Source organism: Coturnix japonica, chromosome 2 (assembly GCF_001577835.2).
Source record: "Coturnix japonica isolate 7356 chromosome 2, Coturnix japonica 2.1, whole genome shotgun sequence".
In the NCBI taxonomy this organism is placed as follows: Eukaryota; Metazoa; Chordata; class Aves; order Galliformes; family Phasianidae; genus Coturnix; species Coturnix japonica.
The window spans coordinates 4,356,204-4,372,858 of NC_029517.1; the positions used below are offsets into that span (position 1 = coordinate 4,356,204).

Genomic DNA, 16,655 nt, shown 5'->3' on the forward strand with positions numbered 1-16,655 from the left:
GCATGGCTGGTGAACAGGTACCATGCGGGAGTACTGCCTTCCTGCATGGGGAGATATTTGTTTGTTGGGCCTTCAGCCCTAGGACCTAATCCAAATGCACCCTCAGAAGCTCTGGGTGCCTGGTACTGTGGATCAAAGTGCTGCAGTGGTGCACAGCCCTGGCTCCCTTCTGTGTCTCTAGTAACAATCACATCCTGTCCAGCAAGGAACAGGAGGCTGGAGGTGTCCCATGTTTCTGCTAGGATTTCCTGATCCAGATTGGAGGGATTTGGATCAAAGCAAGGAGGAGTTCCTGTCTGTGGATTTTGCAAATCTAAAGCTGGGGTCTCTACTGTGGGTAAATCTTGTCTTTTGTTTTCTACAGATAAGAAAATGTTATCATTCTCCAGAAGATCCATCTTGTCTACTTGAAGCTCAGCCTCCTTGGGTAACTTCCCTACACTACTTGACAAGTTAAAAATCTCATCCTCTATGATTCTGTTCTGGACATCCAAACTCAGTTCTAAGTTCTGATCCAGCAAATGACCAACACGTGGATTTCCATCCCCAGTGAGATTATTTTTGCTGTAATCAACTGCAGACATAAGATCTGGAGGAGGATAGAAAGGGTTTCTTCCACCTTCAAAGCTAATTGCACCTTCTGTCTGATTTTCCTGTGCCGGCAAGAGAGATGGACAACATCTTTCCTGTGGCTGCTGAACCTGCCTGCCTACAGCTTGTTGGTCATGGACACTGAGTTCAGTTCTCTGCTGTTTATCATCACCTGAAAAGTTTGTGCCAGGAGCTGAAAACAGGGCATTGGTCTCCTTGTCCTCAGTGGTATCTGAGCAGCCTCCAGCACTGTCCTGTGTATCTTCAGTGATGACTACTGTCTTCTCTGGCTGTGGTGGCTGGTCATTCTTGGATGCTTTTTGTTTTGCTTGGCTGGAGGAGGTGAGGAGGTCCTGGGGCTCTTCCTGCTTGTCTTCATTATTAATTTGTTCTGAAGATTCTGCAGAGTATTTTTGTTGACTCTGCTTCTCTGAGGAGCACCCAGACAAAGTGACGAGGGCTGACTGGGGCTCGGTGGGTTTCCCTTGGGTTGTTTCCTTCTTGTGAGTGCTGCTTTTGTCTTCAGAACCAAAAACTGCAGTGAAGGGTTTTTTCCCAAACGTGAAACCTTTACCCAGTGCATCTGTCCTGGCTTGACTGCTTCTGGTCTCTTTGCCTTTGTCACTGGGTCTTAATGTATCCACAACAGTTCCCTCTGAGTGTTTCAGCTTCATTTTTTCTTTACCCTGTGGGTGGCCTCTGTATTTGTCTGAGGATACAGTTGACTTGGAAGACTCTAATTTCTCAATTGGTTGCTCTGAAATGGGAAAGATGTTTCCAAGAAGATCTTCACTTGGATCCCGTGATTTGGAGTTGTTGACTTCATCGTGTGAGGGCTGAGTGGCACTGGGCCTTTTCAAAGACGTGTGTTCAGTACTGAGTTCCTCAAGAAACCCTGGTGGATTTACTTCTTCCATTCTATTTGTCTTCTCAAATTCTGCCGCTGTGCTCTCTTCCCCAGGCAAATGACTTATGCTGGATGGCTGCATGTTCTCCTCCAGAAGGACTGCTGTCTGCTCCCTAGGGAGCTCATCAGCATTTATTTTTGATGTCTCACTCACCAGCTCAGCTATCTCAGGTGATGCACTCAGCCCTTCTGGCTCTGAGGAGCTGGGTGCTGCACTGGGGGTCCCCGGCACAACAGGAATGAGGGGGGCTTGGTGTTTAGCTTTGGGTTCAGGGGGTTTATTGCCCTCATCTCTGTTTTTTTGCTTCATATTCATGTTGTTTCTGGTTTCAAGACTTTCTGGCATGTGTGAGGCCGACCCTGTCTTCAGCTGGAGTTTGCCCTGCTGGAACGCAGCAACTCGCTGGGACACCTGGCCCCCTCGCTTACCATTGCCTACATCCCCATTCCCAGGTGCCAGTGCTTTCCCACCATCTCTCTCCTCTCTAGGCTTAGGCCGGGAGCACACTTGTTCTCTTTTCTCAGGATAGGTGACACCAGGTGGGAAGCTGCCCTCCCTCAGAGCTGCCTCTGTGGCTGTTTTTCTCTCCTGACCCATGAGCACCATCCTGTCCACCTTGTTACCTGCAGCCTGGTGGTTTTGCCAGCTCAATGCGGACTTCTTCCGCAAACACATTCCCTTTCCAGCTTTTCCATCTGTTTCTGAAGGTGGCCAGCAGTTTTTGAGCTTGTTCCCTCGGGTCGCAGGCCTGCTGTTCAGCTCTTGCCTTCGCTCAGCCAGCTGCAAGCTGCATGGTGCACTGAAGGATGTGGGTTCCCTTCTTGCTTTGGTCTTATTTTCAGTTCCACTATACCAGTCCAGAGGCTGTGTTCTTTTGCCTACCATTGCTGCTGGCTGCATCTGATCATCCCCTGGTTGTTGCTCCAGCCCTTCTCTCTCCCTTCTGCTTTTGGCTCCAGCCATCTGCTTGTAGTGGACTTGGCAATAGAACACCCCATGGAGGGCAGCATAACTGTGCAAGCTGGAAAACACACATCGGCATATCTGTTAGAGGCTGCACAGGAGGGAAGGATTAACAGCAACGATGGATAGGTTTTCAGCAGAGTTGTCTATTGGTGGAAACTGATGGGGAAAAGAGGGGGTCTGAAGAAAGGAACCTTTCAAAAGCACTGTCTGTTTGCTGAGGATATGTTTGATTTTTCTTTCAAAATCTAAAACACGTGAAAAATTATACATTTCCTTGCAGTACCTCAGGGAGCTGTAGGCCAGGTTATGTGAGATCCCTTTATGTGCTAGACACAGGACTTCATCTTTCCCTTTGTATGGACAGCATGGCCCAGAAAGGTCAGAGGCTGAGAACTGGGTTAGAAAAGCTTTATAACAAGAAGGTTAAGGGCAGGACCTCATTGCTGTGTGTTTGCCTTGTGGGAGGTTATAGAGAAGACAGACTCGGATTGTTCTTGGAGGTGTGGAGAACAGAGGCAATAAGAGCAAAGTAAACATGGGATATCGTGATTAGATATAGGAAAAGAACATTTTTGCTGCTGATCAGGTCTTGAAAGAGAGGCCCCAACTGGAAGGCTGTGGAATCTCTGACCTTGGAACCATACACACCTCTCCTGGATGAGATCCTGAGCAACATTCCTCCTTGGACCTGCAAGGGACTGGGTGGAGGCTTCCAAGTTTTGTTCCAGCCTACCTGACTCCATGAACAGGTGAGGCACTCAGACTTACTCTGACAATTAAAATCCATATCAGCATTTCTAAATTTGAATTATTCCATGTTTTTCATCTCACCCTCGTTAATACCATACAGATGCCTGGTCTGCAGGTGTCTACAAGCAGTCTTCAGACTCTAGGGATGGAAGAGCAAATTGCGTTGGGGACACCCTCTGCTTTTCCCTGTTACCTTGAGTCTATCATGTTTGAATGACCACTGGGCCATTCTGAGGCAAACTGCTTGGACCTGTCTTAAAAACAAATGGATCTGGGGTCCTACCACTCACCTCAGTTTCTTCCCACAGATTTTGCAGCAGAAACATGAGTGGTGTAAACAGACTCTGTCTGGGAAAACACGCTCCATAGAGTAGACAGGCTGGAGGCATGAGGCACACACCTCTTTCAACATGGGCTGAAGAAGAAGGAGAAACTGAAGTTAAATAACTACGAATGGTGGCCACTTGGAAGTACAAGCTGATTTGCAGAATCTGCTGCTTGTGTTGGATTTTCATGATGTTTTTTAGGGATTTTGGGGGACAGTTCAGGCTTCTGGCTGACCTAATTCACCAGTAGTCTTGGATAGGTCAGCATTAAAGTTTATTTGGGACAAAAATAGAAGATATCCTTGGATCACTGGTGAGAGATGTGATTAATTTAACCTGGAGCAAATGGCTCACTCAAATGAGTCATTTAAAAGACTGAGTGAGCTAAGAAATACTGTTTGAGAGGCTCTGACTTAAAACTCTGGATGGCAGCTCCTGAAATCAAGATACCATATCCAGCTGCTCACATGAATGACATAATCAAACCTTAAAAAGACCACAAGTCTCAGTGTTAAAGCTCCAACTGCTCCATAAACCTTGTGGTTTACTCCAATATGTTGAGTTGTGCACGTATTTTCTGCCATGACCTGGCGGTACAAATACCACTTTGTGTAAAGAGCCCAAGGAATCTCTCTGGAAAGCACTGACAACATCAGCTATTTTATTAATTGAGGGAGAAAGGGAATAAAGAAACTTGGATATATCAGCCTATCTGCAAAAATAGCTCCAGGCTGCCTGCATGGCTGGTGGCTGCTGGCAGCATTGTAGGTATCTCTGTGGGCTGCATTTTGCTATGGTGCAAAGCAGAGGCTCAGAAATGCATCTGATTTTATTGTAACTCTAATTAGGTCAGTGTTCCAGGTACAGATACTGCCTCATACAAGGCTCTCTCTGCCTTTTTCTTGGGTCTGTTTTGCCACAGTTTCATTTGACAGGGTTTTAATGATGTTCTCTTATCCCTTTGACTTTTCATTCAACTTGTACTCATTGTCAGCTCAGAGAATGGACAAGTTTAATTTTGGCTGTTATGTCGTGTGGGCTGAAGGCCAGATTTTAGACTTGAGTGGAAGAAGCATGGAATATATTTCTGCATCAGAAATATACGGTGTGTCCTGAGGTGAGTTGACCAAGGAACTGGAACCTTTAATTTGCAGCAGACACCTGGCATTTGTACAAATAGTTTAATTACCTTTCTTTTTTTGGCTGAACATATCAGTAATGTCAAGTCCTATCTGTTTTTCTACGACAATGCTTCAAAGGAGAAGAGTTTAATGTTCTTTGATTTTCTTCCCTGTGTCTAGATGGATGCATCCAAACAAAAGCCCCATCTTCCCTGCAGTCTTCAGTGATTTCAACACAGCTCTGCTTTTCAAAGTCCTCTGCAGAGAGGATAGCATAGTCCTGTAAGTATGTGCATATGCTACAGTTGTTTAAACTCTCAGTATACACAATGGATGTCTAGTTAAGGGGAAGCAGGAGGTGATACATCTACCCTGAACCAGGCCCATGTAATAGTCAGCTAGGCAAGATGAATTTCACCAGTGTGTCTACAGAACTGGGCTGATGCCAATGGGAGGGCAGAACTGGTGAAGCTGAATCTGAGACACGCTTTTGTGCAAAGATAAGAGCTGGATCCTCCAAGTGGAAAATGGTAGCAGAAACCAGGTTATCGTGTTTCTCAAAGAAAACTTGAAGCTCTGCAGCTTTGGCACTTTCCTATGAGTAGGAAATGAGCAGGCTGTTTGGCAAAGAATGGTGCAAGGTGATGGGCAGCTGCATGAACACAGCATCATTTGTAATAATGGAGCAAAATGCTAATCCTGGCCATGAGAAATCTCTATCACTAGATTGACTTTGTATTCGTTTACTTGGATGCATTTTGTGGTATGGATCATGGTACCTCTCGGTACTCTTGCAGGCATTTTCTTTGACAGTGATGAGCTCTCAGACAAAACAAAGTGTTTTATTTCAACAGAAAAGAGAGAAACTACTGATGTGATTTTGCTGTATAAGAAAAATGCTTTCCTTTAATTGTGACCGAGGAAGGAAACAGCTGTTTAGCAAACAAGCAATATCTCACTATCTCTTTTTTTTAAGACTATCTCTTTTTTTTGGAGGGGGGGGGGGGAAATAAATGTATGTACTCTGGGAGTGAGTTCCAAGTGAGGGGGAATCTTTTATAGGGGACACAGGCTCTATCTTTTATAGGGGAGGCACCAGGGTGTATGTTAAGTGCTCACTCTGATGATGCATGACAAATAGATTTAGCCTTCAGAGTTATTTTTACCAGCCCTGGGAATAAGCACTGCTACTGTTTTAGGAGACAGAGAGGTGATTAGCAGCCATCAAATGGCTCTGTGGGCAAGGAAATTATCTTAAGACTCCTTTGAAAACATTTATGGAGTGCTGCGGGAAGGCTCCTTCAGTGCACTGCTGATTACTGCCGTGCTAAAGGTTGCAGCTGGCATATATCTTATCATCTGCTGTTTGCATGTTTGCTTTCTAGACACATAAAAATGTTTAAGGTAGGGAAGATCAGCCTGAAAATGCTGTATCATGCATTGTGTTATTACCAGATGGAGAAGATCGCGAGCTCAAAGCTTTCATATCTAAGATAAAGTATCTCAACAGGGATGTGTGGCTGAAATAGATTTGGGACAGGTCATACTTGATGCAGGCATTTCAAACATACCATGTTTTGTGGACACTGCTTCAGAAGAACTGGATCTGCAGCTGAATTTCTCCTGTGACCACCCAAGGCGGTATAGCCATGGCGAGATCATCTGTCCCCTGTCTGCTGGTACAAGTAGTTTTCCCAGCCAATTTGCTCTTGAAAATACCTACCTCACACTGTGTGAGAATGCAGTGATTCACCAGGATAAAGAATGGTGAACAATATCATGTCTTGTATTCAACCATCCTAGAAAACTATGACAACTCATTTGGGATTTGGAAGTTTGTATGTACTATACTTGTTTATTATTGCAAGGTCTGAGGAAGGGAGCTTGCAAACTTCAGCTTGTACTTGAATTTCAAATCTTTGCATTTGTTTTTTCTCCGACTCTTTCAGCACTATGAGGAGCCACGTATGATACTGAAATAATGCAGCACCTGTGTCCTCATGATATCCTGGCTAATGGAAATACCATGAAAGAAATACATCCCAAATGAGCTTAGCCTCATAAATGGCTCATTGAGACATTTAGAAACCCAAAGCATAAACAATAGGATCACTATTTTTAAGCACTGGCAGTGCAGGATGTTTGGGTTTATTTGAGTTTCTGTGGAATCATTTTCTTTGCCCAAGGAACCTGTTTGCAGCTTAGTAAAACTGTTCTAAAAAGAGATGAAACAAACCTTGTACTGACATCCTGAAACAAGCTAAAGCTAGAAAAAAGCAAGTATAAGAAAGCAGTGTTGGAAAAAATTCAAGAGAACCCCTGAATTGCTGATTCTGCCATTTCAATTACTGATCCTACTAAAACAACTGGGAAGGTCTGAAGAGTTATTTGGTCTGGTTCCCTGAAACCAGATGCATTCAGTTTATGATGATATGCCCTTTTACCTCAAGCTTTGGTGTATTCTTTGGTGGAACTGAAAACCATGTTCATAGTTTTCTTTTGGCATATGCTACCTCTGAGCTTCTGGGTTCCTAGAAACATATCAAAGAGCTCTGGGTATATGCCTACATTCAACAGCAGAGAGGTATTTATTCATGCAATGTTTTCCATGTTTTTCAGGGAGATTGAAGGAGTCCTGCAATATTTAGCTGGTCTACCTGGTCCACCTCACCTTGAGCAAGATATTGCATGGTGTGAGATAATATCTGCTGTTTAAAAACATAGCCATGAACTGAGCGATATGAAGTGGTACGCTCTGAAACTGTTGTCAGTCATCAGTGTGAGAAAGCACCTCTTGGGGTGTACATCGTACCCAGTGTTAACTTCAGTGTGCTCCTGGATGGGGTGGTGTGTATTATATTGTACTCAACGCAGTTTTCAGATGTGAATACAGATGCTGCTTGCCACAGAGCTGATAGTCCACCCACATTGTAAAGAAGACATGGATCTGTGAGTTGGATTTAGTGATTTGGAATGGCCTTACTGTGCGATTTGACTGGTTCATTTCAGTGGTTAATATCAGGGGACTTTGAAAGGAAGCAAGCCCTCAACAAAAGAAAGCCAACCAGACCAAAGTATTTTTAGAGGTAATGTTTACCTTCAGAATGCAGCAATAAAAGTTAAAAAAAAAAAAAAAAAAAAAAAAAAAACAGAAAAAAAGAAAAAAAAGCCACAAAAAAATCTAAAATCATGAGTTGTGAATGTACAAAACGAAGTCATAATAAAAAGAAAATCGCTTTACAAGGTTGCAAAATGAACTTAAACAGTAAACAGGTATGAAAGCATGGAAAATCTAAAATAAGGGTGTTGGGATTTTTTTGTGTATATAGAATAATAAATAACAATTCTGAAAATAAAGGAAAGCAACAACCATTCTTTCTCATTTGGAGCATCTTCCTTTGAATCTTCCTTTGGAGAAACAACACTGATAATGGCTGTGGGGGCTTGATGTAACAAATTTCAACAGCATCAAGTAGTTCTAGGAGACGTACTCTGCTAAATACCTCCCCCACTGATAACAGTGTCAGCTATTTGAACTTTTTAATTCATTGTCTAAGTAAAAACCCATCCAACCCACCCATCAATGTCGGTATGTGTACTTATACATATCTGTGTGTTTACGATGCCCTTCCCAGCAATTCTGCACTGAAATTAAATACCAAAGTGTTTGTTTGCCAATGGCCAGATTGATCTCTTCTTGAACTGATTCTATCTATCTTTTCTTGACAGTTAGTTCAGAGAAGCCTAATGTAGCCCTTCCCATGCCACAAATAATACTGATGGGGAAGAAGCTGCCCAAGACGCCCATGGATGGATGTTTCCCTTGTGCTTCTGGCAGTGTCAGGGCTCTGAGTTGTGGTGCAGCACCAAGTCTGTTGGGTTGTTCAGTTGAGGGCTGTTGTTCCCCTCCAGTGTTGAGGCAGACAGCATTTGTCCTGTCTATATGAGAACACCAAGACAAAGACCCTGAGAAGTCTTTAGGGTGTAGATGATTCCCTGTGTTTGATGTGGATAAACCAGGAGAGTTTTTTATTGCTGACTGTCTTTTTCTTCTTTATACAGTTCTCTTTTGCTCTTCAGGATCTCCTATTTCTTTAGCCTGGAGTTGCCAAAGGTGACAAAGACCACTCCTGTCTCCTGGAAAATGCCATTGTGGATGTTTTCACCTGGGTTCTTCAGGTACCTCGGAAACACAGGTGATGCAGATACTTCATACGGGGGATGTGAGGCCACACCACACGTGGAGGATGTTTGTGTCTCAGATTGCTTAGTGACTGTGGTAGATGAAGTGATGATTTTATTTCCAAACTGGTCCATTTCCTCATACTGCTCTGTGACAGTCCGGGTGGCTCCATAGAGCTTGGACCCATCGGGCCCTGTCTTCAGTTCCAAGATGCTTTTCTGCCTCCGTGGGTTCTGCGGGCTGGGGGTGCTCAGAGAGGAATAGCCTGAAATGCCTCCTTTCACCCCACATTGGCAGCTGCCTTTGGAGGCATCTGGAGGGCACCTCTCTTTCTCATTGACCTGATTGTTGGTGTTAGCAGGGGTGTGCTGTTTCACTGAGTTCTCCTCAGCATTTGTTTGGGTGGGCTCTGGTCTCTTCTCAAAGGGAGATGCATTACGCCCAGGTGACCCAGCTGATGGATGGTTAATGGAGTTAGAACTCTCCTGAGCAAAAGCATCCTTCTTTCCTGGAGTGTCTGGACAGTCTGGGGAAGGGATGTCTTGTGGGGAATGTGCTGTCCTGGGCGACTCTGCTGGTTTCCTGGCAGCAGACTCAATGGTGATGTAGGAAGGTGAGGAGGGAGAGCTGACACGAGGATGAACTTGACGGGGGACCTCCAGCTCTGACTTGGTTGCCTCAGTCTTTTCTGCCACCTTTGCACCTTCCACAGATGCTGCCTCTACTGTCTCCACCGTGGCTCCCTCCTGCCTGGCTTTGCTTGAGACAATACTGATTTTGCGGATATTGCTGCTGCTTGTAGAGCTCTGGGTGCTCCCCAGAGATTCCTTGAACAGACCTGAGAGCCCAGCGATGTCTGACTCAGACTTGAGACTAGAGACAGAATAAAGAGCTTTCTTGATAGCCTCCTCAATGTCTAAGAGTCGGGCAAGTGTCTGCTCCTTCAGGTGGATAATCTCAGCACTTGCTCTCTCTAGGTCCCCAAAAACCATCTCTACAGAGGAGACACTGTCAGTGTCATCCTTGGCTTGTGTTTCAGCCCCATCCTGTTTGGCCTGGAGAGCCTTCTGACGAACCACCCAATCAGGGACCTTCTCAAAAAGGCTCCTCAGAGATTTCACGTCCACTTTGCTTGTTTCCTCTTCAAACTCCTTCACCCTAGTCAAGATCTCTTGCAGCTCCTCCTGTCTCCTGAGATTTTCAAAGATCTCCATAGCCTCCTTGACATTGCCTTTCATTATCTCCTCTTTGTGTACTGACAGTCTCTTCCGACGTTCATCTTCTGTTTCTCTCTTGGATTTTTCTCTCATAATAACTGCTGGCTTCTCCTGAGCAGGCACCTCTGCCTCCACGTCAGGACATTTAGGTTGCTCACTATTTCCCTGTTGGTCCTCCTTGGAAGCGTTCTTCAGCTGCTGATGGAAGGACATGGATTGACTCGTTTGTTTCCTTTCATTCACTTGCTGCATGACACTCTGACGTTCCCATGATGCATGGGCATTATACACACATTCCCTTTCCACCTTGCTTGAGGCATTTTTTGCAATGTCATCTCCTCTCTTTGGAGGAGTGACGTGGCCCACAGAGGAGGTGCTTGGCTCAGTCTGTCCTGGCACTTTAGGTGTCTGTGCTCTACCAGGACAGGCTGGATATGATATTGAAGAAAATCTCTCCTCTTGCTGACACATCTCAGAATGCCTCTGAACTACCTCATGGGAACAGCTTATCGAAGCTGCTGCTTTCCCATTCAACATTCCTTGCTTGGCTTCAAAACCAACCTCTCCATTTTTCATTGGCTTTGAAGGCTTAGCTCTGTCCACTTCAAACTTGCCTTGTCCTCCTTTGCTTGCCTTGTACCTTTCCTCTGCCATCTGAAGAGGGGTTTTGGCTGTATATTTAGGCAGCTTTCTCTCAGGGCCCTGAACTGTGATAGACTTGTCCATGGATGACTCCAAAGTGCAGCATTTTTCTTGTCTCTCCCTGTGTTCTGATTGTTCATGTACTTCCGTGCAACTAAACTGCAGCTCTCCAGGGGGAAGTTTTGGCTTGCTGAACTCCCTCAAGCCTGGAGGTTTTGGAGGCACGGGTGGAGGGACAGATTTGGTTGACTTGTTTGTGCTGTTATATGTAGAAGCAGTATATGCCTCGTGTAAGAGATGCTCAGGTTTTGGGGGAGGGACAGGTTTTTTCCTCGGTGGGGCAGTAATTTCTGGTTTTGGAGGAATCTTGGGCTTCTCTGTAGAGTTCTGGTCGCTGGGTTTGCAGGACAGAGAAGGGGGAGAAGGGAGAGGGGTCTGGAGTGGTGAAAAACATCTTGGGGCTTCATCTTTGCTGGTTAATAATGGAAGGGCACCTTCTCTTGTTGCTTTGGTTGAGGGTGGACAATGTTCTGCTTTCATCACAGCAACTGGGGGAGGAGGAGGAAAGTCATTATCAGCTTGTGACCCTGAAGCCACTACAGCTGTCTGGTTATTATTGGCTTGAGTCTCACTTTTCTTTTTACACACAGAATAGGACTGCCCTGCATTTCTGTATATCATAGCAGCTTTAAAATCTCCTTTGGAGACATTAACGTTAGACTTTTCCAGTGACTGAAGTGCGGCTTTTAAATTACCACGGACAACGTCCTCCTTTTCTACCAGGCGCTGTTCTGTGGCGGCACTTTGCAGTGCTCTGATAGCTGTCTGTACATCCCCTCTGATAATAACATCTCTTTCTTCTTGCACTGATTGCTCTTTGTAATCAGACTCAACGAAAGGGTTTATATAGGTTTTCACAGGTGTGGCAGTATAAAGGCCATCCTTAATGCTAACATCTCTACTAGGCACAACTTGGTTTTCCTGGCTCAATAGTTGTCCTCCCTGTACTTCCTCTGAAGCACTGACCTTTTTGTGTGATGCTATACTCTTCTGAGACACACTTGTGTGGGTCTGGGATGCCTCCTGGACTCTAGTGGTGGTGGTCCTGATGGCTGTGCTGGTGTTCTCCTGCATGGCAGATGCAGACTCTTGTTGATGTACGGTTGACTGAAGGGTCTTTGTCTCCTGCTTACTAGCTACTTGTTGTCTGCAGGCCATGTGGACCTCCTCCCTGTTCCTTTGTAGCTTGCTTTGGACGTGGTGTTGAATGTTTCTTGCTTCTGCTGTTGCTAGCCTCAGGCTCTGCATTGCAGCCTGAAGATCATTCCCAAGGGCCTTCTCTTCTGACTGCTTAAGGCTGGCTTGCTCAGTCATCAAACTCCGCTGTTCCCCAACCACTTCGCTCCTCTCAGCTGTCACTTTGGCCTGAGCTGTGCCTTGCATCGTAGCTTTGGGTTCCTTGAAACACGCAGAGGTGGACTCTTCTTTCTCTGTATTCTTGCTGACATCTGCAACCCTTTGAATTGACTTTGTAGTTACTTTAAGGCCCCCTGACATGATTTCTTCCTTTTCCATCCCTGTGGGCAGGTTCTGGGGCTTCCCAAGACATTGCGCACTGGTGCCTGTCACACCCACTGCATGCACAACCTCTCTTTCTAATGCACCCTCTTTGCCCGTGCTCTCACCTGCAAATACCTTTTTTGCTCCCTCCAGTGCCCCTGGCTTTGCCTCTGCCATTACTTTCTCTACTTGCTCTTTGTTTGCTAAGACATGTGTATTAGTTCCCTGCAAAACCTGCGGGGCACTTTCAGCTGCCCCTTGCTCTGCTTGGGCAGAGATGAGGGACTGTATCTCTGACTCCTGCTGAAGGTTCTTCAGATAGTCCAGATCTCCCTTCTCAATGCAGCTCGCAAAAAGCTGAACGTTCCCCTTCTCATTGTCCTCACGCTTAACAGTCACTGTAGCTCTCTGCTCCTGAGAAGAAGCCATCAGGTTCCCTATCGTTGACTTTACATCCCCCTTGACAACTTTTTGCTGGATAGAATGGTACAGGAGGGAGTAGAGGGTCATTTTCACTGATTCTGACTTTGTTTCTTGTATGACCATCCCCTTTTTGATGGAAGCATCTTGACTAAGGAGGCCCTGGAGAGCCTTAGCTACATTTCCACTCAAGTCCTCTTTGCCTTTAATAGTTTCACTCTGTTCCAGAAGCTGCAATGAGCTTACTTTGATCTTGCCCTCTCTGTCCTCCTCCACTAGCACACTCTGTGATTCTACGTTGGTTCTGTGCAGGAGCTGCAGCATGATCCCTTGTAAATGGCCTTTCACAATCTCTTCTTTCAGGATTTCTGGAGCACCTGGGCTACTGAGCTGGTATTTCACCATCTTCACGCTCTCCATATCATTGGCTTCAATGAGGATCCCATCATGCTGAATAGCCTGGCAAGTACAAAGTGTCTCTAAAGTTTCCTTCATAGTTCTTTCTCTCAGTTCTGTTTCCCCGCTGCATTCAGAAGCACTGAATTTATCCAAGGGAGTGCTCTCAAAGAGCCATGTTGTGCTTTTCACATCTGCACGAGGGATTGGTTCTTGGGTCCCAGTACTGGCTGTCACCTCTGGATCCTTAAGAGTGTCCATGGGCTGGGTTTCAAACAACCAGGTGCAGCGTTTGACATCTCCTTTCTGGCTGTCCTCTCTCTGCACTGTACTGATAGAAGAGCTTCTGTCTGCATCCCCATAAAGGGAGTCCACAGGCTGGTTTTCAAAAAGCCAGGTAGATGTCCTCACATCACCCCGCTGAACATCACTGACACTGACCATCCGCACATACTTCTTCTGGCCCACTTGCTGGGACTCAAAGAGCTGCTTGTTGGACTGAACATCTCCCTTCTGCACATCATCTACTGTTCTGGGCACAGAACTTTTTCCTCCAGGGAATGAGTCAAGAGGCTCTGTTTCAAACCTCCACCGGGCAGCCTGGACATCTCCTTTCTTAATGTCCTCTTGGGTGACAGCCCTAATCACAAACACTTCTTCTTCCTTTTTGATCTGATCCAGGGGCTTAGTTTCAAACAACCACCGTGCACCTTTCACGTCACCTTTCATGATTTCTTCTTTCTTCACTGAGGTGACCTCATGGTATCCTCCCTCTTTGTCTTGAATAGCATATAAAGGTTGGCTTTCAAAGAGCATTGTGCAGGACTTGACGTTTGCTTTGCTCATGGTATCTTTCTGGATCTTATGGAGCTCCGTCTCATCTACTTTGTCATGGATTTGGTCAAGCGAGTAGGTCTCAAATATGAACCTTTTGCCTCCAACATCTCCCCCCTTGATATCCTTCTCTGGAGGGATTTCCTGGATGCCTTCAGAGCTGTCCTTCAGGGTGTCCATGGGGTAATTCTCAAACAGCCAAGTGAATTTGTGCACTGATCCAGCTTCGATCGTCCCATGATCCTTGATGACCGCTGTTGGTTTTGTTGTTGTATCTAAGGGCTTAGCCTCGAAGAATTCCTTCACTCTGGACACTTCCCCAGACTGTATCTCCACACGGCTAGAATACCGCAAGGTTTTCTTTTGGTCAGCTTCACTGACAACACTGCTGCCCAAAGGTTCAGTCTCAAATAGGTGCCGGACAGTTTTGACATCAACTCCCTGTAATTCATCCTGACTGTACGCTTTACTGACTTTCAAATACTGTTCCTCTTGACCTTTCAGGGAGTCTAGGGGTTGAGTTTCAAACATCCACGTGTACGATTTCACATCAGCTTGTGGCACACTGACATCCTCTTCTTGCTTCTTTTCAGCCTTCTCATATAGGGTGTGCATGGGCTGGGTCTCAAAAAGCCACCTACAGGTCTTCACATCCCCCCGCTGGGAGATTTCCCGCTTCACTGAGGGACACTCCTCACCTTGCGTGGCTTGGTGATGAATGACATCAATGGGTTGAGTTTCAAAGAGCCACTTGGCTGTTCTGACATCACCAGCCACCACCTCCTGTTTTGTGATCCCCCGTATTATATCCACTTTCTTGGTGCTTTCATCAAACTGGTCCAGTGGCCTGGTTTCAAACATCCATTTGTACTTTTTGACATCGCCACTAATGATTTGCTCTCTGCTTACAGATGTGACTTCGTGAAAATTGCCAAAGCTATCCTTGATGGCATAGAGGGGTGTAGTTTCAAATAGGATTTGGTTAGCTTTGACATTGCCAGGCGGAATCTTCTCCTCTTCCTTGGTGACGGGCTCAGCATCAACCTCCTTGATGCTATCTAGGGGGAGAGTTTCAAATAGAGTCTTGAAAGATTTCACATCCCCTTTAACCACCTCTTCTGTGCTGGCAGCCGAAATTTCTTCCTCGAAAGCCTTGGAGATACTGCCAAGGGGGCAGGTCTCAAACACATGTTTTCTTTGTTTCACATCTCCCTTCTCCTCTGCTGAAAGCTCTACTTTCTTCAAACGACCCACCTCAAAATTGTCTTTCAGGGTTTCCATCGGCTGCGTTTCAAATAGCCAGAGTGTAGATTTCACATCACCTCCAATGACTTGTTCTTTGGCTGCAACACTCTCTGAAGCTTCTCCTTTCAAAGAATCAAGCGCCTGGGTCTCAAAGAGTAATCGCTGTTTACTGACATCTGCCCCTGTAACAAAATCTGTTGAAGCTTTGAAATCCTGCTCTTCAACAGTAATTTCCCTGATGGCATCCAGAGGCTGAGTTTCAAATATCCACCTTGCTCCACTAACATCTGGCCTTCCTATTTCTTCCAATGAGATCCCACGGATTATTTGTACTTTGGAAGTGTCCTTGTTGATGGTATCCAGTGGCTGAGTCTCAAACAGCCAGCGAGCTGTTCGGACTGCATTGCTCTGAATTTCTTCTCGGCAAACAGACTTGATTTCATGGATGGTTCCAGTTTTGTCCCTAATTGCACAGAGAGGCTCCGTTTGGAAGAGCCTGATAGTCTTCTTGACGTCACCTTTTAGCTCCTGGATTTCTGACTTGAGCTGCAGGATGCTCTTCTCCTCCACTGAGCAGCAGCGTCCTATAGCATCCAAGGACTGGGCTTCAAAGAGTTCTTTGGCACCTTTCACGTCACCTCCCTGGACTGGCTCCTTGAGAACTGCCTCTTGCACTTCAGTTTCATCTGAGTACAGTTTGTTCAATGAGTCCAAAGGCTGAGTTTCAAAGAGCCACCGGGCAGTATGCACATCCCCTCTGGCAAGGTCTGTCTCTGATACCTTTGCTGCTGTTGACAGATAGTCCCCATTGACTGTCTGGTTTTCAAACCTCAGAGAAGTACTTTTCACATCCCCACCAGGAATTATCTCATCTTCCATCATCTTCTTTGTGGCTTGATGGTCCCCAATAGAGTCAAGTGTCCAGTTCTCAAAGATCCAGCGCATGGACTGAACCTCTCCAGGAAGAACTTTATCCAGGTTCACAGATCCCTGTGCATTGGGATCTTCAGTATTAAGCATTTCTGCCAGGTCTTCAGTCACAGCTTCTTCCAAGTTCTTCCTGAGCTCAGGGTGCATGTGTCTGTAGAGCCTCTTCAGCTCATTTACTTGTCGCTGCTGGTAGAACTTGGAGAAGGCTTGCTTAGGAGGAGGCACAGGGAGTGGGTTGGGATCCTGGCTCCCCGGAGCGATGACTTGGACTGAGCCAGGGATGGGAGGGGGAGGTAAGTCATCTTCCATTTTCTTGATGGCAACTTTAGATGATTTCTGAGGTTCTGCCATCTTTAGGGGAACAGTTTTGAAGGTCAGAATCAACTCTTAACCCCCAGCCCATTGGCTGTTAGTAGTGTGAATGCCAAAAAGACAACCCAACAAGGGAACTCCATGCACTTATTGAGCTCCGTACCTTTAGTTCAGTAGCACACAGCACTCCAAAGCATCATATCACTGCACACACTCCAGACTTGGTGTTAGCTCCGGTTTCACAGCAACGTGCT

General features: G+C 45.8%; 1 protein-coding gene and 1 long non-coding RNA gene across 6 annotated transcripts in view; one reads left to right on the top strand and one right to left on the bottom strand.

Annotated features, from left to right (window-relative positions):
* Nucleotides 1–678: 678 nt before the first annotated feature.
* On the top strand, nt 679–7,821 carry LOC107308782. Of its 3 annotated transcripts, XR_001552911.2 has the most exons (4): nt 679–3,214; nt 4,536–4,658; nt 4,843–4,944; nt 7,282–7,821. It is a non-coding gene; the product is annotated as an uncharacterized LOC107308782 (long non-coding RNA). The 3 variants fall into 3 exon arrangements; XR_004306321.1 differs by lacking the exon at nt 4,536–4,658; XR_001552910.2 differs by lacking the exon at nt 679–3,214 and having other exon boundaries at nt 3,221–4,658.
* The window catches only part of XIRP1 (xin actin binding repeat containing 1), a 45,243-nt gene continuing 35,376 nt past the window's right edge, over nt 6,789–16,655 (bottom strand). For 2 of the 3 annotated variants that reach the window (XM_015852901.2, XM_032442950.1), the window contains one exon: nt 6,789–16,440. In XM_015852901.2, the coding sequence (XP_015708387.1) occupies nt 8,749–16,440 (7,692 nt within the window). In that variant the 3' untranslated portion in view covers nt 6,789–8,748. The remainder of the gene's footprint in view (nt 16,441–16,655) is intronic. The other variant, XM_015852902.2, reaches the window with a different exon arrangement.